This window comes from Nycticebus coucang, chromosome 14, assembly GCF_027406575.1.
Source record: "Nycticebus coucang isolate mNycCou1 chromosome 14, mNycCou1.pri, whole genome shotgun sequence".
Lineage (NCBI taxonomy): Eukaryota > Metazoa > Chordata > Mammalia > Primates > Lorisidae > Nycticebus > Nycticebus coucang.
The window spans coordinates 47980674-48007717 of NC_069793.1; the positions used below are offsets into that span (position 1 = coordinate 47980674).

Sequence of the window (27044 nt, forward strand, 5' to 3'; positions counted from 1 at the left end):
AGAATATCTGTTTTGTGATAATGAATTTACTAAAATACCAAGGAGTCAGGCTAGCATATCTATGACTCTTAAAGTTGATTTTCTAAAGTAAATTGTTGTGAGAGGAGAATTGAAAAGTAAACTGTTTTCAATCAGCTCATGAGGGTATGCTGAGTTCTTCAGCACACTAATAGGAACTTGATGTTAGATCTGGTTTAGAAATAAAAAATGGTGTTGAACAAGTAACATTTTAGAACATTTAATATGGGGCAAGGGGTCACTGATGCATGAGGGCAATAGTTTCTCAAATACAAAGGATTTGAAAAATATATTCATATTTTGTAGAATATAGTGGCTTAGACTTTTAATTTATTGTCTAGTTAATTTAAACAGTGATAGATATTTTATTATACTAAATATTTCTCTGCTTAAAAATTAACTCTGCAGAAATGGCATATAGAAAATGGCCAAATTCTTGGACTGTTTTGGTTAAAAATCAAGAAAAGAGGTAAATAGCAGGAGGTCTGAATGGGTACCTAGAGCTCAGGACTCTACTATCCTTAGGAATGTAGTGCTCAGCAGCTGCAAATGCTGTGTGCTTCAGATTTTCCTGTGTAAAGAGTGATTATTTCTCATCTGTACCCTTCTTGGGAAATAGTGGCATATATATATACTCTTACCCTGTGGTTTTTATCCTGTTGACCAGTCCTAGTCACTGGTCCACTCAGCTTTGGGTCATGAGTATATTGCAACTGGAAAACTTTCCCAGGGAACTTTTATTTATTGTAATTAGTAGAAATTGAGAATTTTTTTTTTAGGGATTTTCATTTATTTACTTTGGGTCAACGTATTTTTATATGAAGTTTTATTTAAAGGAAGTTAGTGTTTGTTTCATACCAAATACTCAAATTTTGCACATACTGATTGAATTGATAGTGACAACCACTCTTTAAGGAAGATGTGTTGTCCTAATTTTACAGAAGGGGACATGAAAGCTCAGAGGTTTAAGTAACTTTCAAGTTCACAGGCTAGTAAGTAAAAGGGCTAGTATTTAAAACCTTACACTAGTGCAGGTGCAGTGGCTCATACTTTTAATCCTAGGATTTTGGCAGGCTGAGGTGGGAGGATCACTGAGGCCAGGAGTTTGAGACTGGCCTGGAAACATAGGCCCAATCTCTAAAAGAAATTAAAAAATTAGCAGGTGTGGTGTTGTACATTTGTAGTCCTAGCTACTAAGGGAACTAAGGAAGGAGGATCACCTGAGCCCAGGAATTCAAGGCTAAAGTGAGCTATAATTCTACCACTGCATTCTAGGCTGGACAGCATAGTGAGACCCTGTCCCTTAAAAAAGAGAGAGAGAGAGAGAGAAATGAAGACACTAAACCTTTCCACTATCCCACAATTTTCCTATCTGGTAAATAGATTGTTAAGACTGGTAGCAGTTCTCTAGTTCTAGGCACTATGGATGCAAATAAAGATTTGCTTTTGAAGAAATCTAAAAAGCTAATAGATTAGACATGATAAATGCAAAAGTTTTTCAGAATACACTCTTACTCAATTTTGGGAAATTGTGAGGTGGAGGTGGTACTTATGTGGGAAGAACAAACAAGACCAGATAAATAATGCAGGATTCTTTCCTGCATTAGCTTGGGAAAACTACAAATTCTGTAGTTTGTTAGGTACTTGGTAAAGGATCCCTTAGAATGCTGGACAACAGGTAGTCATACTTGGTCTTTTATGTTAACTCAAAAAATTCTGTGCCATGATTCATGGAAACAATCAGATTCTCAGGTTCTCCCAGATCTGTATATGGTAATGTGTTACCAGCAAAAGCAAGTGAGAAATTTAAAGAAAATAGCTCTAAGAAAGGGAGCAGGTGGTGGAAGTAGGGAGGGAGAAATACAAGATAGCAACACTTCAGTTATTTGTGAAAATAGACTACTTGGTGTGTACAAATTTGTGGAAATTTGGGTTGGTTGTAAAAACCTTTTTTCAGCTTTCATAGACAATTACAATTTATGAAAATTCATATCCTTGTGTATGAGGGTTTTCTATTTCTTTTCCTCAGAAGTTAGGAAATATGTAATGTTACATAGCAGTCAGATTTTAAGAGGATTCCTAAATTACTCTCCATTCCCTGAAATTAACCCTGGATGGGTAATGTGTTAAAGACATATTGTTCAAGCTCCTTGCATGTTCCCCCCCCAGACTAACCTCAACTCCCACTTTTATAGTGAAACAGTTCCACTTATGTCTGATGTGTCTGGTGTGGCTTTGGTCAGAGCTGGAGGGTAGGAATTGGATCCTCTGGACCTTGAAACGAATGGGCAGTGACATTCTTACTTTATTTCACAATTGTCTGTATAAAAATATAATTAAATGGTGATCATCTAGGGTAACCAGAAAAAGCATGCTAAGGAAAGCATGGATAGCTATTAACCAACAAATATTTGTTAGAAAATTACTGTGTAAAAACTATAGTGGGCCTCCAAACCTTGTGTGCCAATAGCTTTAACTACTTCCTTAACCAATTTTGTTGTCAAACTGCCCAGAATGAGAGTCAAATGGATTGGTTAGAAGATTATGTGCTCCACTTTTCTTGCGTTCTCTTTTTAAAAATAGTTGTTAGCTAATAATTAAATACCTCCAACTCTAGAAGTAGAAAGGAAGGATTACGTAAAGATAGTAAATCCTTTGACTAAGGCTCCGATTAAATGAGTATTTATGCATATCCATTCAGAATATCCAAAGTAAAATTCTACAGGAAGGGTATAAATTAGTAAAGATAATTCATATGATAATGGAAAATAGTTAATAATTTATTTAATTTAGATTTCTGAAGCCTTTAATTCTAATAGTATCTTCCTTGGCATTAGGCACCTGGGTTCAAATTCTGCCTTTTGTATTTACTAGGTATAACCTTAGGCAAGTTTTTATATTTTATTTTTTTTTTAATAAACAGCTTTGTGCCTTGTCTGTAAACAGGGAGAATGACATTATCTAATTCTAGAGTTGCTTTGAAAAGTAAATGGGATAGTATATGTAGTAGTGTTTACTTAGCATAATGACTGGTACTTTCTGAGCATGTAGTAAAAACTATGTATCTTTTCAACCATAGCGCTAACATCCACCCATCCATCCTTCCTTCCATCTATCTTTTAATCTTTTTAATGTTTCTGACAACATTGATTGATGGCCCCTCCCATGAAATATGTAGAACTTCTAAAATATGAGATGAATTTAATTATCCAACATGTATGAGTAGAAGAGACATCCCCAGAAAATCAATTTGTATACAGAGATGTAGGAGCTCTATTTTAAAACTACTTTCATGGCTACTTTTTCCTGGTTAAATATAATGCCCTAAATTTATTTCTACCTATTATTTAATAATATTTAAATAATTGGACAATATTTACAGAGTGTTTTCTTTATCCAAAGCATTGTACTAGGTACTGTGGGAATATTGAAAGGCCTATGGTTCTGTTCTCACCCTTAAAAAGTTTATAATCTAATTGGGATTACTTATAAAATATAATTATATCATGCATTTTTAAAAGATTATGTGAAGTAATATGCACTGTGTTGAAAGTATGGCATAAAAAAATAATTTCTCAGAACACTTAGTAGAAATGGTCAGATTCTAATTACCTAGAATAATCCCAGTTGGTTTCCTAGTGATAAGAATGAAAATTGAAGCCAGGAGCAGTGGCTCAGGCCTGTAATCCTAGCACTTTGGGAGGCTGCAGCAGGGTGATCATTTGAAGTCAGAAGTTCAAGACCAGTCTGAGCAAAGTGAGAGCCAATCTCTACGAAAAATAGAAAAATTAGCTGGGTGTGGTGGTGCACGCCTGTAGTCCCTCCCACCTACTCTGGAGACTGAGGCAGGAAAACTGCTTGAGCCCAGAAGTTTGAGGTTGCTGATAGACTGAGGCCATGGAAATCTACTCCAGGAGGCAGAGTGAAACTTTGTCTCAAAAAAAAAAAAAAAAAAAAGAATGTAAACTGAGAGAAATGGGAGACAGGCAAAGCTAAGCTTGGGAGGTGAAGTTTATAAGTCTAGTTAGAGTAGAAGGTTAAAGTACAGTTAAGTTTAGAAAGATTGGTTGGATATGGGTGGAGGGCCTTGAAATGATTTTTTTTTTTTTTTTACGAGTATTATGGGGGTACAAATATTTTTGGTTACATGGATCACTGTTATAATTCTTGAGTCCTGGTTGTAAGTGTTTCTGTTACCCAGATAGTGTTCGTTGCACCTGTTAGGTAGGTTTCTTTTCTTTCTTTCTTTCTTTTTTTTTTTTTTTTTTTCAGTTTTTGGCCTGGGCTGGGTTTGAACCTGCCACCTCTGGTATTATGGGGCCAGCGCCCTACTCCATTGAGCCATAGGCACTATCCCCCCAGTAGGTTTTTCACCCTCTGCCCCCTGGTTTGATTTCTCTTAAGTTTTACTTCCCTCTAAGCACATGTATGCTCTTCAGTTAGTTCTAATTTGACAGTGAATATACATGGTGTTTGTTTTTCCAACAAAAAGGTTATCTAGCCTTTTGTTTTTTCTGCCATACATTGGAAGAAGAACAGTTATCTTGGGCCACACTTGAAATACACAAACACTAATAAAAGCTGCTGGGCAAAATAAAGGTCCATGCATAATTTTTGTGATATCCAACACCACAGATAAGCAAAACAGGCCTCAAATAGTCTACATATTGCATATGAGCTGCAGGTTGGACACACCTGCTAGTTCACTTAAGATAGTGGCCTCGGTTCTAGCCAAATTGTTGCAAAAGGCATTAAGTCATCCTTTTTCATGGTGGAGTAGTATTCCATGCTGTACATATATCACATTTTGTTAATCTACCCATGGATTGATAGGTACTTGGGTCGATTGCACATTTTTACAACTATGAATTGAGGTGCAGTAGGCATTTGAGTGTTGTGTCTTTATGATAAAATGACTTCTTTTCCCATTACTACCACTACTGGTTTTTTTTTTTTTTTTTATTGTTGGGGATTCATTGAGGGTACAATAAGCCAGGTTACACTTATTGCAATTGTTAGACAAAGTCCCTCTTGCAATCATGTCTTGCCCCCATAAAGTGTGACACACACCAAGGCCCCACTCCCCTCCCTCCGTCCCTCTTTCTGCTTTTCCTCCCTCCCCATAACCTTAATTGTCATTAATTGTTCTCATATCAAAATTGAGTACATAGGATTCATGCTTCTCCTTTTTTGTGATGCTTTACTAAGAATAATGTCTTACACTTCCATCCAGGTTAATACAAAGGATGTAAAGTCTCCATTTTTTAAAATAGCTGAATAGTATTCCATGGTATACATATACCACAGCTTGTTAATCCATTCCTGGGTTGGCAGGCATTTAGGCTGTTTCCACATTTTGTCGATTGTAAATTGAGCTGCAATAAACAGTCTAGTGCAAGTGTCCTTATAATAAAAGGATTTCTTTCCTTCTGGGTAGATGCCCAGTAATGGGATTGCAGGATCAAATGGGAGGTCTAGCTTGAGTGCTTTGAAGTTTCTCCATACTTCCTTCCAGAAAGGTTGTACTAGTTTGCAGTCCCACCAGCAGTGCAAAAGTGTTCCCTTCTCTCCACATCCACGCCAGCATCTGCAGTTTTGAGATTTTGTGATGTGGGCCATTCTCACTGGGATTAGATGATATCTCAGGGTTGTTTTGATTTGCATTTCTCTAATATATAGAGATGATGAACATTTTTTCATGTGTTTGTTTGCCATTCGTCTGTCATCTTTAGAGAAAGTTCTATTCATGTCTCTTGCCCATTGATATATGGGATTGTTGGCTTTTTTCATGTGGATTAATTTGAGTTCTCTATAGATCCTAGTTATCAAGCTTTTGTCTGATTGAAAATATGCAAATATCCTTTCCAATTGTGTAGGTTGTCTCTTTGCTTTGGTTATTGTCTCCTTAGCTGTACAGAAGCTTTTCAGTTTAATGAAGTCCCATTTGTTTATTTTTGTTGTTGTCGCAATTGCCATTGCAGTCTTCTTCATGAAGTCTTTCCCCAGGCCAATATCTTCCAGTGTTTTTCCTATGCTTTCTTGGAGGATTTTTATTATTTCATGCCTTAAATTTAAGTCCTTTATCCATTTTGAATCAATTTTTGTGAGTGGGGAAAGGTGTAGGTCCAGTTTCAGTCTTTTACATGTAGACATCCAGTTCTCCCAACACCATTTATTGAATAGGGAGTCTTTCCCCCAAGGTATGTTCTTGTTTAGTTTATTGAAGATTAGGTGGCTGTAAGATGTTAGTTTCATTTCTTGGTTTTCAATTCGATTCCAAGTGTCTGTGTCTCTGTTTTTTGTGCCAGTACCATGCTGTCTTAACCACTATGGCTTTGTAGTACAGACTAAAATCTGGTATGCTGATGCCCCCAGCTTTATTTTTACTACTAAGAACTGCCTTAGCGATACAGGGTTTTTTCCGGTTCCATACAAAACACAGAATCATTTTTTTCCAAATCTTGAAAGTACGATGTTGGTATTTTGATAGGAATGGCATTGAATAAGTAGATTGCTTTGGGAAGTATAGACATTTTAACAATATTGATTCTTCCCATCCATGAGCATGGTATGTTCTTCCATTTGTTAATATCCTCTGCTATTTCCTTTCTGAGGATTTCATAATTTTCTTTATAGAGGTCCTTCACCTCCTTCGTTAGGTATATTCCTAGGTATTTCATTTTCTTTGAAACTATGTTGAAGGGAGTTGTGTCCTTAATTAGCTTCTCATCTTGACTGTTATTGGTGTATACAAAGGCTACTGACTTGTGGACACTGATTTTATATCCTGAAACATTACTCTATTTTTTGATGACTTCTAGGAGTCTTGTGGTTGAGTCTTTGGGGTTCTCTAAGTATAAGATCATGTCGTCAGCAAAGAGGGAGAGTTTGACCTCCTCTGCTCCCATTTGGATTCCCTTTATTTCCTTGCCTTGCCTAATTGTATTGGCTAGAACTTCCAGCACCATGTTGAATGGTAAAGGTGACAGAGGACAACCTTGTCTGGTTCCAGTTCTAAGAGGAAAAGTTTTCAGTTTTACTCCGTTCAGTAAAATACTAGCTATGGGTTTGTCATAGATAGCTTCAATCAGTTTTAGAAATGTGCCACCAGGGCGGCGCCTGTGGCTCAGTGAGTAGGGCGCCGGCCCCATATGCTGAGGGTGGCGGGTTCAAACCCAGCCCCGGCCAAACTGCAACAAAAAAATAGCCCGGCGTTATGGCGGGCGCCTGTAGTCCCAGCTGCTTGGGAGGCTGAGGCAAGAGAATCGCGTAAGCCCAAGAGTTAGAGGTTGCTGTGAGCCGTGTGACGCCACAGCACTCTACCCGAGGGTGGTACAGTGAGACTCTGTCTCTACAAAAAAAAAAAAGAAAAAAGAAATGTGCCACCTATGCCTGTACTCTTCTGTGTTCTAATTAGAAAAGGATGCTGGATTTTATCAAATGCTTTTTCTGCATCTATTGAGAGGATCATGTGATCTTTATTTTTGCCTCTGTTAATATGGTGGATAATGTTTATGGACTTGCGTATGTTAAACCAGCCTTGCATCCCTGGGATGAAGCCTACTTGATCATGATGAATGACATTTTTGATGATAAGCTATAATCTATTGGCTAGGATTTTGTTGAGAATTTTTGCATCTATATTCATGACTGAGATCGGTCTGAAATTCTCCTTTTTGTTTGGGTCTTTTCCTGGTTTTGTTATCAGGTTCATGTTTGCTTCATAGAATGTGTTGGGGAGGATTCCTTCTTCCTCAATTTTTTTGGAATAATTTCTGCAGTACAGGAATAAGCTCTTCCTTGAAGGTTTGATAGAAATCTGGAGTGAAGCCATCTGGACCAGGGCATTTTTTGGTCGGAAGATTTTTTATTGTTTCTTTGATCTCAGTGCTTGAAATTGGTCTGTTCAGGAGCTCTATTTCTTCCTGGCTGAGTCTAGGGAGAGGGTGTGATTCCAAATATTGATCCATTTCCTTCACATTGTCAAATTTCTGGGCATAGAGTTTCTGGTAGTATTCAGAGATGATCTCTTGTATCTCTGTGGGATCAGTTGTTATTTCCTCTTTATCATTTCTGATTAAGGTTACTAGAGATTTTACTTTTCTATTTCTCGTTAGTCTGGCCAATGGTTTATCTATTTTATTTATTTTTTCAAAAAACCAACTCCTTGTTTCATTCATTTTCTGAATGATTCTTTTGTTTTCAATTTCATTGATCTCTGATTTGATTTTGGAGATTTCTTTTCTTCTACTGAGTTTAGGCATAGATTGTTCTCCTTTTTCCAATTCCATAAGATGGCTTGTGAGATTGTTGATGCGCTCTCTTTCTGTTTTCGAATGTAGGCATCTAAAGCAATGAATTTTCCTTTCAAAACTGCTTTTACAGTATCCCACAGGTTTGGTAGCTTTTGTCTTCATTGTTGTTATGCTCAAGGAAGTTAATGATTTCCTGTTTTATTTCTTCCTGCACCCATCTGTTATTCAACAGAAGATTGTTTAATTTCCATGCCTTTGTTTGGGGTAGAGCGTTTTTGTTAGAGTTGAGTTCCACCTTTAGTGCCTTATGGTCTGAGAAGATACAAGGTAAAATGTCAATTCTTTTGATTCTGTTGATATTTGTTTTGTGTCCCAGGATATGATCAATTTTGGAGAATGTTCCATCGGGTGATGAGAAGAATGTATATTCTTTATCTTTGGGGTGGAGTGTTCTATATGCGTCTATCAAGCACAGTTGTTCTAGGGTCTCATTTAAATCTCTTATATCTTTGCTTAATTTCTGTTTAGAGGAGCTGTCCAGCTCTGTAAGAGGAGTGTTAAGGTCCCCTGTTATTATCGTATTATCAGATATCATATTGCTCAGACTGAGTAAGGTCTGTTTCAAGAATCTGGGAGCGTTTAAATTGGGTGCATAAATATTTAGAATTGAAACATCTTCTTGTTGTATTTTTCCCTTGACCAATATAAAGTGACCATCTTTGTCTTTTTTGACTTTAGTTGCTTTAAATCCACATGTATCTGAAAATAAGATTGCAACTCCTCTTTTCTTCTGAATTCCATTTGCCTGAAAAATTGTCTTCCAACCCTTGACTCGGAGCTTTAATTTGTCTTTTGAAGCCAGGTGTGTTTCTTGCAAACAGCAAATGGATGGCTTGTGTTTTTAATCCAGTCAGCCAATCTATGTCTCTTCAGTGGGGAATTCAAGCCATTAACATTTATTGAGATAATTGATAAGTGTGGCAGTATTCTATTCATCTTATTTGGTGAGAGTCCATTGCTTAGTTTTATCTTTTGCATCAGTGTGGAGGTTAGGTTCTGTCCTTTAATTTCTGAGTTCTTACTTTGCTGCTGATCCATTGTGGTGGTCAGTGTGCAGAACAGGTTGAAGTATTTCCTGTAGAGCTGGTCTTGTTGTGGCCAATTTCCTCAATGTTTGTATATCCGTAAATGATTTGATTTCTCCGTCAATTTTTAAGCTTAGCTTAGGGTACAGAATTCTGGGCTGGAAATTGTTCTGTTTAAGTAGATTAAAGGTAGATGACCATTGTCTTCTTGCTTGGAAAGTTTCATTAGAGAAGTCTGTGGTCACTCTGATGGATTTTCCCCTGTAGGTCAACTGGCGCTTACTCCTGGCAGCTTGCAGAATCTTTTCTTTTGTCTTGACTTTGTACAGGTTCATCACAATGTGTCTTGGAGAAGCTCGGTTAGAGTTGAGGCGACCCGGGGTCCGATATCCCTCTGAAAGCAGTGTGTCAGAATCTTTGGTGATGTTTGGGAAATTTTCTTTTATAATATTTTCTAATATGGCTTCCATTCCTCTGGAGCATTCTTCTTCCCCTTCTGGGATTCCTATAACTCGTATGTTGGAATGCTTCATAAAGTCCCATAATTCTGACAGTGAACATTGTGCTTTCTCTCTCTTCTTTTCTGCCTCTTTTACTATCTGAGTTATCTCAAGAACTTTGTCTTCTACCTCTGAAATTCTTTCTTCTGCATGGTCTAACCTGTTGCTGATACTTTCCATTGCATCTTTAAGTTCCCTCATTGACTGTTTCAGTTCCTTGAGCTCTGCTATATCCTTTTCATATTCTTCATATCGTTCATCTCTTATTTGATTCTGTTTTTGGATTTCCTTTTGGTTATTTTCCACTTTATTAGCAGTTTCCTTCATTATTTCCATCATTTCTTTCATTGTTTTCATCATGTGTATTCTAAATTCCCTTTCTGTCATTCCTAACATTTCTTTACAGGTGGAATCCTCTGCAATAGCTACCTCATGGTCCCTTGGCGGGGTTGTTCTGGACTGGTTCTTCATGTTGCCTGGCGTTTTCTGCCGATTCTTCCTCATGAGTGATTTCTTTTATCTGTTTCCTTGCCCTAATTTTCCTTTCACTTCCTCTTGCTCTTCAAGTTTTCATGCCTGTGGACTAAGGGTTAGATGAATCCTTTTGGTAAAGGACCAGAAGGGTGAGAAGGTTGAAGAGCAAGAAAGGGATGAAAGAAAGGAGGACCGAGTGAAAAGGAAAAAAAAAAATAGAGAAAGGAGAGGGGATGGGTAAAAGGAATATTGACAAAAAGAAGAGAGGCACAGAAATAGGGAGACAGAGCAATATAGGTGTACAGCAGGGTACTTTGACACAACCTTAAAAAAAACACACCGTCTGGGGGTGCCCAGTTGGGTGGTTCCCTTGAGGTCAGCAGCTCTTTGCTAACCTGATCAGACATAGTACCCCACCTCCACCAAGTAGAGAGGAAAGACAAAAGTGCTATAAATCAAACCAAAACAAGCAAACAGAAAACTTTACAGGGTAAAATTGGGTGAAAAGGCAATTAATAGCGATAGAAACAGTAGCAAAAATGAAGTTCTAATTATTAAAAAAGGCAGCAATGGGAAATTATAATTAAACTAGAAAAATTGAGAAAGAAAAAAGATCTGTACGGAAATGGTTGAAATTAAAAAAGAAAACAACGTCAACAAGAGCAAAATAAACAAAAAAACAACCAAACCAAAACCAAAAAAAAAACAAACTAACAAAAAACCCCCACCAAAACGCAACCAAAAACAAAGCAGTATGTGTATGTTATTGGATATTGTCTGGACTACACGTGGTCTTCTGGGGTATGAGATGTTAATCACAGTTCTGATACGACTGGAGGCTGCTGATTTCTCAAACCCCAGCAGGTAGACACCCTAAATCTCTCTTCAGCCCACTTAAAAGGCACTTTGAACTTGTAAACTTGCTGAGTAGAAGCCTTCCCAGGAAAGTGCTTGTCGCTGGAATCACTGCTGAAGTGGCTATCCGCTTACCCAGTGTGCCAGAACCGGTCACACTCTGCCCCTGAGGGTTAGGGCTTCAAGGCGGCTCAGACCCCACCCTTCGGCTACTCGGTCGCTGGGTTACCAGCTCCCACCCGATTCTAGCTCTGCGACCCTGAGGGCGGAGCTTGCCGGGGCAGATCACTCACAATGGCTCCCTGTGGCCCACAGCCAAACACTATTAGCTCCGTCTGGCTCAGTGGCTCAGACTGGGTCCCTAGACAACGGCTAAAGTTCTCCACATTCCCGCTCAGGCTCTCCCCAAGGCAGTTCAACTGAGTACCAAGTCCAAAGACACCAAAACAGATCACAGGTAAGGCCTTTCCAGTTTGCAGTCTTGCTGCTACTGAACTTACAGTTGAGGGCGGGTTTAGACCGATTGAACACACGTGACCACTTGCCAGTTTTCCACTGTTTTAGTCCTCCTCTTGGGGTCCAGAAGTCTCTCGCTGACTCTCTGTATCCTCGTAGGGGTGATGATAGGCAGATCCCACCAGCCAGAGATGCCTGGAGTCCTATCTCCCCGGACTCACGTTGCCCAGATGCAAGGAAGCTGTTACTCGGCTGCCATCTTGCTCTCCTCTCCTACCACTACTGGTTCTTTTAATAAAATGACCCAGTAGTCAGAGTGTTGGATTGAATAGTAGGTTTACTTTTAGATCTTTGAGGTATCTCCATATTGATTTACATAAGTTTGTATTAATTTGCAGTCCCACCAACAGTATGGTAGTATTTTTTTCTCTCTGTATCCGTATCAGCATCTATTGTTTTTGGACTTTTTAATAAAATCCATTCTAAAAGGAGTGAGGTGATACCTCACTGTCATTTTAATTTGCATTTCCCTGATTATTAGTGTTGTTAAACATTTTTTCATATATTTGTTAGCCATTTGTCTATCTTCTTGTGAAAAGCTTCTGTTCGTGTCTTTTGCCTATGAGGTTGTTTGATTTTTTTCCCTTGCTGATTTGCTTGAATTCTTTGTAGGTTCTGGTTATTAGCCTTAGATGTATAGCTTGTGAATATTTTCTCCCATTCTGTAGGTTGTTTATTTGTTCTTTGGATTATTTTTTGGCTGTGCAGAAGCTTTTCAATTCAAGTTTCATTTGTTAATTTTTTCTTGTTACTGTGGTGGCCATTGGGGTCTTAGTCATTATTTCTTTGCCTAGGCTAATAGCTAGAAGATTTTTTTCAACATTTTCTTCCAAAGTTCTTATGGTGTCATGCCTTACATTTATCCATCTAATTAATTTTTGTGAGTAGTTAGAGATAGGGGTCCTGTTCGATTCTTCTGTATGTGGCTATCCACATTTTCCAGCACCATGTATTGAATAGGGATATTTTTCTCCAGTGTATATTTTTGTGTGCTTTCTTAAAGATTAGTTGTCTGTATGTGGATGGTTTTATATCTGAGTTTTCTATTCTGTTCTATTGGTCTTTGTCTCTATTTTAATGCCAATATCGTGCTGTTTAGGTTACTATAGCCTTGTAGTATAGTTTGCAGTCTGGTAATATGATGCCTCCAAAATTCTTCCTTTTGCTTAAGATTTCCTTGGCTATTCAGGCTCTTTTCAGGTTCCAAATAATGCATAGAATTCTTTTTCTAGATTTGTGAAATATGATGTTGTTATATTGATGGGGATTGTATTGAATCTGTAAATCATGTTTGGTAGAATGGACACTTCAACAATTTTGATTCTACTGATCCATGAGCATGATATGGTTTTCCATTTGTTTATATACTCTGTGGTTTCTTTTCTTAGTGTTTCATGGTTCTGTTTGTAGAGATCTTTCACGTCCTTAGTTAAGTATATCCCTCAGGATTTTATTTTCTTTGTAGCTGTTGTGAATGACAGTGAGCCTTTGATTTGACTCTCAGCATGACTGTTATTTGTGTATAGGAATACTGTTGATTTGTGTACATTAGTTTTGTAATTGAGACTTTGCTGAATATGTTTATCAATTCCAGGACTCGCTTGGTAGAATCTTTGGGGTTTTCTAAGTGTATGATCATATTGTTAGCATATGGTGATAAAAAGGTGATAGTTTGGCCTCTTATTTCTCAATTTGAATACTCTTAATTTCTTTCTCTTGCTAATTTTTCTAGCTAGGACTTCCAGCTCTGTGTTGAAAGGAAGTGGTACAATGTCCATCCTTGCGTGGTCTAGTTCTTGGTGGGAATATTTTCAGCTTTTTTTCCCATTCAGTATAATGTGGGCTGTAGATTTGTCATACCTATATATGGCTTTTATAATTTTGAGGTAAGTTCCTCCTATGCCTACTTTGTTGAAGGTTTTTATCATGAAAGGATGCTGAGTTTTGTTGAATGCTTTTTCTGCATCTATTGAGAATCTTTTTCTGCATGGTTTATTTTTGCTTCTGTTTATGTGGTGGATCACATTTATGTATTTATGTATGTTGAACCATCTTTGTATCCCTGGAAGGAAGCCTGCTGGTCATGGTAGATTATTTTTTAATGTGCTGCTGAATTCAGTTTCGTAGTATTTTATAGGGGATTTTTGCATCTATCCTCATCAGGGATATTGTTCTGCAGTTTTTTGGCAGTGTCCATCCCTAGCTTTGGAATCCATGTTATATTGGCTTTGTAGCATGAATGGTGGAGGATACTTCCTTCTCAATGTTATGGAATAACTTCTGCAGTATGGGTACCAGCTCTTCTTCTTCTTCTTCTTCTTCTTTTTCTTTTTTTCAACAGAGTCTCACTATATTGCCCTTGGTAGAGTGCCGTGGTGTCACAGCTCAGAGCAACCTCCAACTCTTGGGCTTAAGTGATCCTTGTTGTCTCAGACACCTGAGTAGCTGGGAGTACAGGTGCCTGCCACAATACCCAGCTAGTTTTTTTTAGAGATGGGGGTATCACTCTTGCCCAGGCTGGTCTTGAACTCCTGAACTCCAGCAATCCACCTATGTTGGCTTCTGAGAGTGCTAGGATTTTAGGCATGAGCCACCTTGCCTGGCCTGCTTTGGTTTTTAACTTTACTCTGTCATCAGAAAAGAGCCACCATTGGTTTTTGTTCAGGAGGGTGGCCTAAATAACAGTAAGATTTATTGGGATGGAGTGGGGAGATACTGAAATTAGGAAAACTAATTTAGAGTCTATTGTAAGAGTTTAGATATGGGGTATAATAAAGCCCTTTACTGAGGTGATTATAAATATACTAAAAAAAATGATCATGAGAAATATTATTAATGAAGAGTTGATGGAGCTTCATTGCCAGGCTGGCAATGAAAAACAAGGATAGAAAAGAAGAGATGGGTATAGTGTTGGTGTTTTGAACCTGGGTGGTTCTGAGAATGATAACTCTTCTAGGTGTTAATGAATCAGGGACGTTGTTGAGGAAAATAGTGATATTTTAGTTTTAGGTTGTTTAATATGAAATTGCAGAGTATTTCTTGGTATAAACATTTTATAGTCATTTGAGGATTATCTTTTCAGGGAGATAGGAGAGAGTTTAGTTTGGGGGATTTAGATGTATTAATCATATGAATTGGATATGAAGTAATGAGATGTTTGGTAGAAAGAGTATAGAGAAAGAATAATGTTTAGGTTGGCAGCATTCACATGTGAATAGTATTTTCTGTGTTTATTCACTTCAATTTAAAACAGTGAGTTATTTTTTCATCTCTGCCTCTCTACCTTTTCCTCCCCACTTCCCCCAATATTACTGATGTCTACAATGGGTTGTGCACTGTTCTGTGCCCAGGGATCCAGTAACAAATAAGACAGACATGATCCTGATTCTCATGGTGCTTATAGAATAAGCTTATTTTATTTTTATCAGACAAAATCTTTTTATTTGTCTTTTCTACCCATTTATCATAAGCTTCTGATAGTATCTATGTAAGCAATCATCTCCTAGGGTTTGGAAGACATTATCCAAAAAGAGGTTTCTTTTTCTTCCTCTTGTTGATACTTTTTACTATATTTACTATATTGTAAGCAGTATTCTGTAGGAGCATCATTTCTGGAATGTATTAAATTATCTACTGCTGAAGTTCAAAAATATCAATTGCAATCCCCTTTGCTTAGGAGGGTTTTATTGTGTTAAGCTTTTAAGTATAAGGTCTCTTGAAAAAAGTTTATTACTTAAAGTTGCAAGAGCAGAGAGAAAGATGTTTTCCTAAAACACTCTTATTTCTTACATCCAAACACGTTCTTAATAATGTGAAATTTATCATAAATCACAAGACAGCTTGTACCTAGATGTAGGACTTTTCCTTTCTCCTGTTTCTCTCTACCCTTTTCCTACTTCTGATTTAGCCACGAAATTTGCCCAACATCTTTGTCACCCTATTTCTTCTATCCTTCCCTACGAAAATAGAGGAATGGAGAAAGAGAAATACCATGCAAGATTGCCTGGCCAGTTCAGATTGATGTAAGACAAAAACATTACTCTAAAGAATGAAATATCAGATTGAAAATGTCTGAATTTGAGTTTGTGTTCTAACTTTCATGCTCAGGAAATCTTATGCTGTTGATGGTCCCCAGTTAATTCTGGGGTTTACCCTGGTGCATTGCTTTCCCCTCTTCCACCAAACTATTCCATTTTTGTGTTACACAATTATAAATTGATCTTAATTAGGACAGAGGTGTCAGGTAAAAATGAAATATCAGGCATTTTCTGTATGACATGGTTTTCTGATAAATAGAAGGACATTACTGATGAAAGGAAAAAAATCCTATATTGAGAATGATGAGAAAGTTTTTACTACATTAGAATGAATGATGTAACTTTGAATGTTTCAAATCTTGAGTTAGATATAAAATGAAATCACTTTTCTAAGAAGGCTTTTCAAATGCTTTTTGGAGCATCATCTATATTAATGGTATTAATTCGTATTCATATCTTAAGAATTTTCAGAGTGTGATAGAACCTTGTCAACTTTTTAGTCCTTTAATACTAACTTAGCTTGGGCTACTTAGATCACTTTGGTAGTCAGCCAATCTGGTCATCACATTTGGACAAGAATTCCAGATGCTGAGTGTTTTAAAAATAGTTGTACTCTGTCCTTGGTTATTTTTCTAAACTTGTATAGAGATACTAAATCATTTTTGTGAGGTAAATTTTCAACTGCAAAAATACAGACTACTTTTGAAGATAAAAATAAAGCATAACTCCTAGGGAAAAATTAAGAAAAAAGCTTTTCAGATTGGCTCTGACCTGTCTTTTTCACCCTTTAGAAAGGTTTGTAGGCTAGCAAGGTATCTCTGAAAGAGAAGTTTTATAATGGACATGCTATGTAGGCCTATGTGCTATGTCTGGAAAGTTGTAGTACCTTATTGGTATTTATAGTCACTTTTTTTATTATTAAATCATAGCTGCATATATTAATGCAGTTATGGGGTACAATGTGCTAGTTTCATATACAATTTGAAATACTTTCATCAAACTGATTAACATAGTCTTTACTGTGTTTTCTTAGTTATTGTGTTAAGATATTTATATTCTACCCGTAGTAGATTTAACATGTACCCTTGTAAAATGCACCGTAGGTGTGGTCCCACCAGTTACCCTCCCTCCACTCACTCTCCACCCTCTCCTGTCCTCCCGCTCCACTTTCCCCTTCATCTTGGGTTATAGTTGGGTTATAGCTTTCATTTGGAAGTGTGGGTGTTTATGAATTAGTTTCATAGCAGGGCTGAGTACATTGGGATACTTTTTCTTCCATTCTTGAGATACTTTGCTAAGAAGACTATGTTCCAGCTCCATCCATGTAAACATGAAAGAGGTAAAGTCTCCATCTTTTTTTTTAAGGCTGCTAAATATTCCTTGGTGTATATATACCACAATTTATTAATCCATTCGTGGGTCAGTGGGCACTTGGGCTTCTTCCATGACTTAGCAATTATGAATTGGGCTGCAAGAAACATTCTGGGACAAATATCTTTGTTATAAAGTGATTTTTGGTCCTCTGGATATATACCTAATAGAGGAATTGAAGGATTGAATGGAATGTCTATTTTTAGATCCCTAAGTGATCTTCAAACATCTTTTGAAAAGGAGCATATTAGTTTGCATTCCCACCAGCAGTGTAGAATTGTTCTCTTTTCTCCACATCCATGCCAACATCTATGGTTTTGGGATTTTGTGATGTGGGCTAATCTTACTGGAGTTAGATGATATTTCAAAGTGGTTTTGATTTGCATTTCTCTGATGATTAAGGATGATGAGCATTTTTTCATGTGTCTGTAGACCATGTACCTGTCTTCTTCAGAGAAGTTTCTGTTCAAGTCCCTTGCGCACACTGAGATGGGATCACTTGTTCTTTACTTGCTGATATGTTTGAGTTCTCTGTGGATTCTAGTTATTAAACCTTTGTCAGAGACATAACCTGCAAATATCTTCTCCCATTCTGGGGGCAGTCTGCTTGCTTTACTTACTGTGTTCTCGGCTGCACAGAAGCTTTTTAGTTTGAATGAGTTTGTCTTTCTTGTTATTTTCCATTTTATTTTATTATTTATTGAATTGAGATAGAGTCTCTTTGTCACCCTGGGTAGAGCACCATGCATCATCATAGCTCACAGCAAACTTAAACTCTTGAGCTCAAATGATCTTCTTGCCTTAGCCTCCTGAGCAGCTGGGACTACAGGTGCCCACCACAATACTTGGCTATTTTTTTTTGTAGAAACAGAGCCTCACTTTATCGCCCACGGTAGAGTGCTGTGTTATCACAGCTCACAGCAACCTCTAGTTCCTGGGCTTAGGCGATTCTCTTGCCACAGCCTCCCAAGTAGCTGGGACTACAGGTGCCCGCCACAACGCCTGGCTAATTTTTTTTTTTTTTTTCATTGCAGTTGGGCCAGGGCCAGGTTTGAACCCGCCACCCTCTGTATATGGGGCCGGCGCCCTACTCACTGAGCCAAGGCGCCGCCCAGTGCTTTGCTATTTTATTTTTATTTAATGTAAGACTAATAACTCTTATTGTTAAATAACATAAAAATTGCATCATAGCATTTAGTAATAAAATGCTCTCCTTTTTGGGGGGAAGCCAGATAGATGTGTTTACTCTGTAGAGAGATTTAGATTTGATTTTTTGTTTTCTTCATGGTAATTATGTTTGCACATTGCTGATCACTAGTTGTGCATTATTACAATGGAAGGTGACAATTTGATTGTCTTCAATTGGAGAAACAAGTAATTTTATATTCACCAAGCTGTCAGGTAACACTAACTCACAGTACTAAGAGCTCCTGGCAATGCAGCTTGGTACCTATATTTAACTGCTTTGATGCTTGTGTAACCTCTGCTGAATCAGAAATACTTTGCCTGCTGGAAATGGTTTTCAGGGTTGTACAATGAGGTTTTCATTAAGTAGACAAACTGAAAATGAACTGCAAAGCCATGGTTGTTTCTCTCCTCCCCTTTCACCTTCTCCCTTCCTCCCTCCTGTCCCCTCACCCTTCCTCTTTACTCTCCCTCCCCTTTCTCTTCTTGTTCTTTGGGAACCAGAAATTTACACCTTGTTTCATTACTTGAAAGAGAGGGATTGCCTAAGTGTAAATCACCATGTGTGATTTTTACATTTTGAAATAATCTGTATGTATTGGTTTTCATTTTTCTCTTTTTTTCCAGACAATATTAAAAAAAGGGTGACAATAGGGGAGTAGAAAAGTATTCAGTGACAGCTTCCTATGCTTTCTTCTGAGACATTATTGTTCTGGTTATGACTTTTAATAATCCTCTAATTGGGCTTCCACATTAGAGGGTCAGTTTCAAGCTGACAAAGACATGTCTGTTATTAACTTTAAAAATTATAGTTCTCATTTCATGTGGAGAGGAGATTCAAAGTGAACCTATATAAATAAATTTATTCTGCCATTATTTTAGACAGCTTTCTTTCACTCAAGCCACATCGAGGTCTTTCAGTTGAGCTATAAAGTCATTGTGTTTGATTAAAATTCTCTGAGTTGCTGTGTATTTATAGTAGCCTTTGTTTGGTTTCACTCTTATTGTTAACTCATGGATTTCATTTATAGACTCTGGACCCGGCTTTCCAAAGCAAAAATCTCAACAGGTTATGAGTGGTAGATAAACTGTGTAAAAATTCAGAATTATTTCTACTAAGCAAAAAAGTATAGATAGAGGTTACTTGCAGTCAAGTTGTTTTGATCCAGGAAGAAACTAGATACTCAGGGACACATGTAATAATTATAGATTTTCCATAGGCTGTCAGTCGTTAGGCTGGTTGTCTGTCTCTTCCAGCAGATACTAACCAATTAGACAGAGGTTGTTACGTGATGTAACATTATCAGGAGAAACAATTCATGAGTCAAAGCATTCCAAGACATATGAGCTCTAGTCCAAAGATCAGTCTTAAGCTATATAAAGTGACAGCAATATTGTCAGCTAAATATAAACTCTAGAAACACAAACTTTGATGACTTAAGAAGAATCTGTTCCAGGTAGTTCCTATTTTGTAAGAACCTCAGAGGGCCTTTGGAGGCAATTTTGGTGCTTTGGTGTGAAAAGATTTAAAGCCTTAGAAAAGTCAAAACCCATTAATTTAAACCCTTTCATAGACATACTTCAAGGACTTTAAGTGTATTTCTTTGGCTTCCTCTCTATTGATTTGACAGCTAACTCAAATCAGTTGAGTTTTCTTCCACAAGTAGTATGTCTGTACGTTACCATATGTGTTGTGAAAGAGCTGCTACAAACTCTAGAAGATAGGTTTATAACTTTCCAAAATAGTTCTGAAAGCAGTTACCTTCCCCCCCACCTCCTAATTATAAAAATTGCTATTAAACAAATGGGAAGAATCTGGCAAAAGCCAAGGGAAGTTTGGAGGTAGAATTGGGGAAAGGAGGTGGTAGTGCAGTATAAAACAATATAAAGAATCAGTAACAACCCTCATACTTTATTAGAATAAAGCAGGGAAATTTTTAAAAGGGATGCTTTCATTTTAATGTCTAGAATTAAGGTGTCTCCTTCAACCCTCCCCTCCCCGAGATTTTTACATGTGGGAATTAAGAGATACAAGAAGAGGGTTTTTAAATCATTCTTTGCTCTGGGCTGGGTGGATTGGCATCTTTTGTGGAAGTTCCTGGGTATTGTGCATTTTGGCAACTAAATATATTTGTTATTCTTGTTCCTTAAAATAAGAGCCACTGGGTTATATTTTTGGAAAATTAGTTGTTTATTTCTAAGTATCACATCAAATACAGCATTAAATTAACAGTGATTTATCTGACTGAAATAAATCTATTTTGGTAGCTTGGGACTGAGCTGTAAAAATAAATGTGAATGTTGGCCTGAAATTTTTATTTTTTTAAATACATAAACCAACTATTTAAAATGTTGCTTTATGTTAAAAACAGGACTTCTTTTGAATAAATGTAACACACCTAAAAGTGAGTGTCATTTGATAATAATTGTGGGTGTAATGAAAACATTTAAAAAATCAGGTTAAAAATACTATTTTGATGATTTCTGTGGCTCTTTTGAATAGTTATGTAAGATAAATTCTTTCCAAAACTAATTTAGAAAATGTAATTTTGAATGATTATGCCTTATGAGAAAGTTTAAAAGTTCAAAGTTGTTTTAAAACAATTCTAACTTTTAAGCATATACAAATAACGATTTTTTTGAAAACAACATCAAATCAGAAAGGTTGTAAAATGTGTGATATTCCGAGAGAGAGGACTTAATGTACACATATCTGTCCTCATCATTTTATAAAGTCTTGGGCCAACCAGTTTTAAGTCCTTGTTGGAGGACAGAAAATTTACTGTCTGAGTAATTCTGTAATGGCCCAAACATTAGATATTATACTGGTGTTTTGGAGTGAGATAATTATCACCTTTCTAGAGGCATTCCTACTGAGTTCCTAGAGAACATGATCAGTTACGGAAGGCTTTATTGCCAACAATCTCATTTCCAAAAGTCCTGAGCCTGAAGTTCTTCTCAATGGCCTGGCATCCTAGGAATTCACTTTATCTGTTGGGCAGAGACATTTCAAACCCATGGAACATATGATGGGAATTTAGTTTTATGTGTCCCAAAGATATTTAATTCTCCTTGGAGGTTTTACTTGATAATAGCTATGCCCCAGAAAACCATCTTGTTTAACCAATGTGATAAGTTGACAATGTAGTTTTTCTCTCTGATTATAATGTACTCTGTGTAGTCAATACACTAGTACCATGTGAGTGTAATTTCCTCTTTTATTTTATCTCCAATGCACTGTATTATAAATAAACAGTTAAAAAAAAACACCAAACAAATCTGTTGCATCTCCTTTTAAGATTGTACCACTGTAGACACTTGTTCTAGTAAAGTAGAATTGGGCGCATTTGATTGCATTTAAATTTTTCATGCTTCAGCAGTTTGGCTGGGAGCACAGTAAAGAAAAATCCCATGAGCGAGGATAGTTTAGAATAATAGAACTTGATTTTGTGTATTATAGCGGCAACATTTGCGCTGCTTTAGTTAGGGTTGTGTCAGCACTTCCATTATAAACCCCTGTTTTCAGGGGGTATAACTAGGGAGATTTTTTAAAAATACAAATTAAAAAAACAATTCTTTTGAATGATTTTTAAGTTATTATAGTGCAAAAATAAAACAAAGTAAAGTCACATAGACATTGACCACTTCCACAAAGATTTTGGCTTTATTTTGCTTATTGGTTGTATATAAGTAGTATACGGTAAGGTACTATTCTAATACATTGAAGGTGAAAGTTTTTGTAATGGAAAATTACTTGAATGAGAATGAAAATAAGAGTAAGCATCCCACATGACATTTTAAAACATTAAAGCAAGGGTGTATATGGTCTATGAGTTTCTAAAGGAGAATAGCTATGGCGCAGTGGTTATAGTAAAGGTATTACCAAAAGTCAAGTATCCTTGTAGCTTCTAGAATAAAGTTTAGTTGGTCTTGTAAAATGTTTTAAAGAGGAAAGCTAAAATAAAGGAATGAATGAGATGTAATCAGCAAATTGAAGGGTTATTTAATAAAGTAATTGTATAAAAACCCAGTATATCAAATCTAGTAATCAGTAAATCTAAAGTTTATTTAATAAATTATGCATTAAAAATATTTTTTGCATATTTTAATTTAAAAAAAACAACAAAACCACAACCCAAAACAAAAAAACAAAAAGATTAGCAGCAAAAAACAAACCTGAAGAAAAAGCCAGCAGTTTATCAAAAGGACATGCGCAAGGAAAATACCTTGCTGGAAGAACAAAAATCATCTTTCTCTCTGCTAACAATGGTTTTGAGAACTGTAATAAAGTAAATGCAAGAAATTAAGTAAAATATGTTTTGGAAAAGTATTCTTGGAACAAAAACATGTTCAATCTTAAGTATGCATTCCTTGGTTGTTCTTACCTTCCCCCCTTTTCCTTTTCTCCTAATGATGTTGTGAACTGAGGATGAACAGTCAGATTTAATATGATTTTTTTTTTGCCAGCCTATCATTTATTTGCAACCTTGATATGTATTTGTATTTGTAGGTGCAAAATAAAAGACAAATTGTGTGATGTTATAAATAGGTAGCTTTCCTGAATGGTCACTGAAGGAATCACCAGAAGACTGTTGATGAAGTAGAGGTGAAGCCTTTCCTCACTAATTGTATTCAGCATGTAATTTCTAAACTTCCCTCTGAATTTTGATTTTCAATTAACACTCCCCATTTGAAGATAATTTTCTATTTAATGTAATTGCAGGAAATAATTTATTGGCTGATTAAGACTGAGGACCCAGCCTTCCTTAAGAAAACACTCTAACAAACCTGCCTTTAAACTCAACTCATAGCTTTGGACAGATTTAGTCTATTTTTACAGCTGCATGGTTGTATTTAATTAGGATTGTGCACTATTGTTCACTGGTGCAGTTGTAGTTGAAATTATTCTTAAGAGACTTTTCATTTTGGGTTTTGTCGTGATTAATTTATACTGAAGCAATAAGCACAGATATTGCCATTGGAAGGAGCCAATTCACCTTATAGAATGTTTGGGGAGTTAAAGTCACTGTGAGTTTTGGATTATGACTTTCAATTGTTTTTAACTGTTTATCAAACTGGAAATAAACTCATTCTTTTGTTTTTAATATGAATGATTATCAATACTGTGATTATCTGAACTGTGAAAACACTTTTGTTTGTGGCAAGCATTAGATAAACTGCAGAATAGTTATAATTTGTCTGGTTTTACTATAGTAGTTATGGGGCCAGTAAAGTAAGTTCTACAGTGATTCTTATACACTAAGAGACATCCCTTGGTTATCATTTTCTGTAATTACATATACATTTGTCCATTTGTTAGTATTGCTTTCAGTCAGTAATTTGATATAGTACTTTTTAGAACATTTAATTTATTTCTCCTTAGTGAAAATATAGGCATTATTCTGTGCTTCTGTCTCCCCATTTTATTTTCTAGTATCAAGTCCAACAGATAAAGTTTTATTGTTTGTAGAATGATTCTTATAAGTAGATATCAACATTTAAATATGTTTCAAAGCACTTCAAAAGACTGTAATACTTTTATTTAGAACTATGCGTAATTAGATTAGCTGATCTCATATTAATTTTTTTCACTGAAGGATACTAAATCTGAGCCCCCTCATTAATTGTGAGAAATTTAGCCTTAACTGTTAAATCCTATGTGAAACATGGGCTGCTACATAAAAACTACTGTTTAAATTGGAATTAACTTAATTATTTTTCTTTACACTTGATATTTCCTTCACTGCAATATTCATGAAAGCATGTGACAGATTTGTAAATTTAACTGTTAATCTCAGATTTCTAGACCCTTTAATCAGTATTTATTTGTCTGTAGAAACAGTACTAGCAAGTTAATGATTTGCTAATTTGAAAAATGCTCATGTGGTTTCCTATGTTAACTGATTTGTGCATTTTTTAAAAAATGGTATGAAATCAATTAATGTTAAAGAGCAATTAAGGTGTAGATTTTATTCCTTTCATTACACAGCAGTTTTGGAGCTAAAGATGCAATAAACTAAAAACAGCCTAAAGTTTTGGAAGAAATACTCAATTGCTTCTTCTGTTAAGTTATACACTTTTAGTGGTTTTATTTCTAACCATTTTGCTAAGAAATTTTCCTTGATAAAGTCGTATTCTAAAAGTTTTTACATTCTATTTAATAATCATGATTTTAAAATTTTATTGAAAGCACATAATGGAGACCTTATCATGCAGAGTGTAGTTGATGTTTATTTGTGAGCACATAAATGAATGTTTATTATTGTTTTGAGAGGTTTTAAATAGTATGTATAGTAGACATATTACTATTTTCATAATAAAGGCTTTGAATTTTGAATTTACTTTCTGCCATAAAATATATGTATAGCTATTTCAGATACTCAATTCAAATGCTACAAAATTACCTTAAGACTAATCTAACAGTATTAGCTTCTCAATTAACATGTCACCCAAAATTTAAGTTACAGCAGTTGACACATCTTGAAGGTCTTTAGAAAAGCTTTAGATAATGCTTAGTAGTGTTAGCCTTAGCTCTTGTAATTCAAGGTCTAAACTAAGAAGTCAAGACTAGATTTACTTAGGACTTACATTGTGGGTTATTTACTCTCTTGATTATATTTTCCTATATACACTTCATTTGTTCCTACATAAGAAGAGAAATAGGAGAAATTTAGATATTTGTGTTTTCAACTCATCCTGCAAACTGGTTCATTTGCCAGGTCATTCATTCAGTGTTTTCATTGCTAGCCATCAACTTAATTACCCTCAAGAAGCTTATAATTTAGTTGGAAAAACTGGAAGGACAAATATACACCTACATACACTGTACAATGAAAACTTATTCCACAAAAATTTCATTTGTGGAATGAGTTTTGTGGATTAATAAGAGAGAAATCATGGAGCAATTACTAGGAAGAGGATTGCTGAGTGAAAAGCAAAGAAGAAAAGCTAGGCAGACAAGCCAAGAGTTCTTTTTCAGTGATTTAGCTTAGACATTAAGTTATCTCTAAAGTTAAATAACTTTTCTTTTTTTCTGAATTAGTCAAATCCAAGGGATAGTTTACTCTTTTGCCATTGACAGCCCTTTTTGATCCATACTATTTTCCTTCTTCCGCAGAAGAATGTCTTCCAAGCAAGCCACCTCTCCATTTGCCTGCGCAGCAGATGGAGAGGAAGCGATGACCCAGGATTTAACCTCAAGGGAAAAGGAAGAGGGCAGTGATCAACACATGGCCTCCCATCTGCCTCTGCACCCCATAATGCACAACAAACCTCACTCTGAGGAGCTACCAACACTTGTCAATACCATTCAACAAGATGCTGACTGGGACAGTGTTCTGTCATCTCAGCAAAGAATGGTAAGCTTTTAAAATCTGGCCACTGTTACTTAGTGTGCTTCTTAGTATGTCCTCATAAATAGGTGTTTTACAGAAGCTCAAAATATATGGCATTAGAGGTACTTGTCTTTAGGTCATGAAATAACTTCCTGGTACATATCACTAATATACTAGTAATTGGGAAAACTTGAAAAATGCTTGTGATTTAGTTTATGTCCATTATTAAGTCAGCTTGTCAAAAGAACTTTATTTTTTGTGGAAGGTGGTTGATTATCTTATTCTCTGAATCCCTGAATTTAAGCTGGCGAACTTGGTAATATCACAAAGTGGGTATAATCAAGTAAAGTGTAACCATGTATTAATATTGAAAATTAAATTAAGCAAGTATGTCTATGTAAATGAAGATGTATGGTCAGTATATCTTCAGTGAGGAAGTGCAAGTATTTATCATTTTTAATAGTTATTCTTGATTTATAATAAAGCTTTTATCACTTAAGCATCTATATGTTAATTTCAAAAGGACATGCAAAGCTCCTGACTGTCATTCAATCAGCCTGACGTTTTCTCTAAATGTAGAAACAACATCAAGTACATGTAGTATATTAGCCAGCTTTCCCACGTTAAATCCTATCTCTAACCGTCAAAACAAATATCATAGTAAGTGATGTTATCTTGTTTAAAGCAAAAATACTCAATGTTTTAGCATCTAGAAGAGACCAAAACCTGAATGTATTTTATTAGATCAGGACTTTGAAACCCTGTTTTGCATTTTTTAACTTTTGGCTAACCAGATGTTAAAGAAAAATATTTTACATGGGCAATGAGGAAATTTTTATTCCATAATAAAAAAGGCAATATTTAAAGTGCTTTTACTACTAATAACACATTTAAATTCTTACTCAATGCTTAATGTCTTAGAGATGTTGAATAGTTTTTCTTTATCAGATGATTTTGCCGAAACAGCCAGTGCTCTGGACCAGTAGGTGAGAAATAGAGAATTGGAAGATAGTTTCTAGACTAATTTTAGTTTTAAAGGTATCAACATTGTACAGTTAAATCCACTGGAAGGTTTATTTTTCTTAGGTGGGGAGAAGAAAGGTGTAATAAAGCAAGTCTCTTTTTCTGATTGAACTTAAATTCATTTTGTACCTTACGTTAGTAGTTTGAGTGAAACTGATTTAATGCAAACTTTAATGAATGCTTATTTCATGCATTAAAATAAATATGAGGTCCAAATGGGTATTCATGAACTCTTTATTCAGTCACTGCTACTTGCTTATTGGTAACATAGTGGGGTTATGTTTGTTTGTTTGTTTATTTATTTATTTATTTGAGACAGAGTCTCACTTTGTCACCCTTGGTAGAGTGCTGTGGCACCTTTAGCTCACAGCTACCTCAAACTCTTGGGCTC

General features: G+C 36.0%; 1 protein-coding gene across 14 annotated transcripts in view; it reads left to right on the top strand.

Moving 5' to 3' along the window:
• Positions 1-27044, top strand: part of SOX6 (SRY-box transcription factor 6) — a 667807-nt gene that overhangs the window by 270705 nt on the left and 370058 nt on the right. For 10 of the 14 annotated variants that reach the window (XM_053562392.1, XM_053562395.1, XM_053562402.1 and 7 more), the window contains exon 2: positions 25414-25654. In XM_053562392.1, the coding sequence (XP_053418367.1) occupies positions 25414-25654 (241 nt within the window). The remainder of the gene's footprint in view (positions 1-25413; positions 25655-27044) is intronic. The other 4 variants (XM_053562397.1, XM_053562398.1, XM_053562400.1 and 1 more) reach the window with 1 other exon arrangement.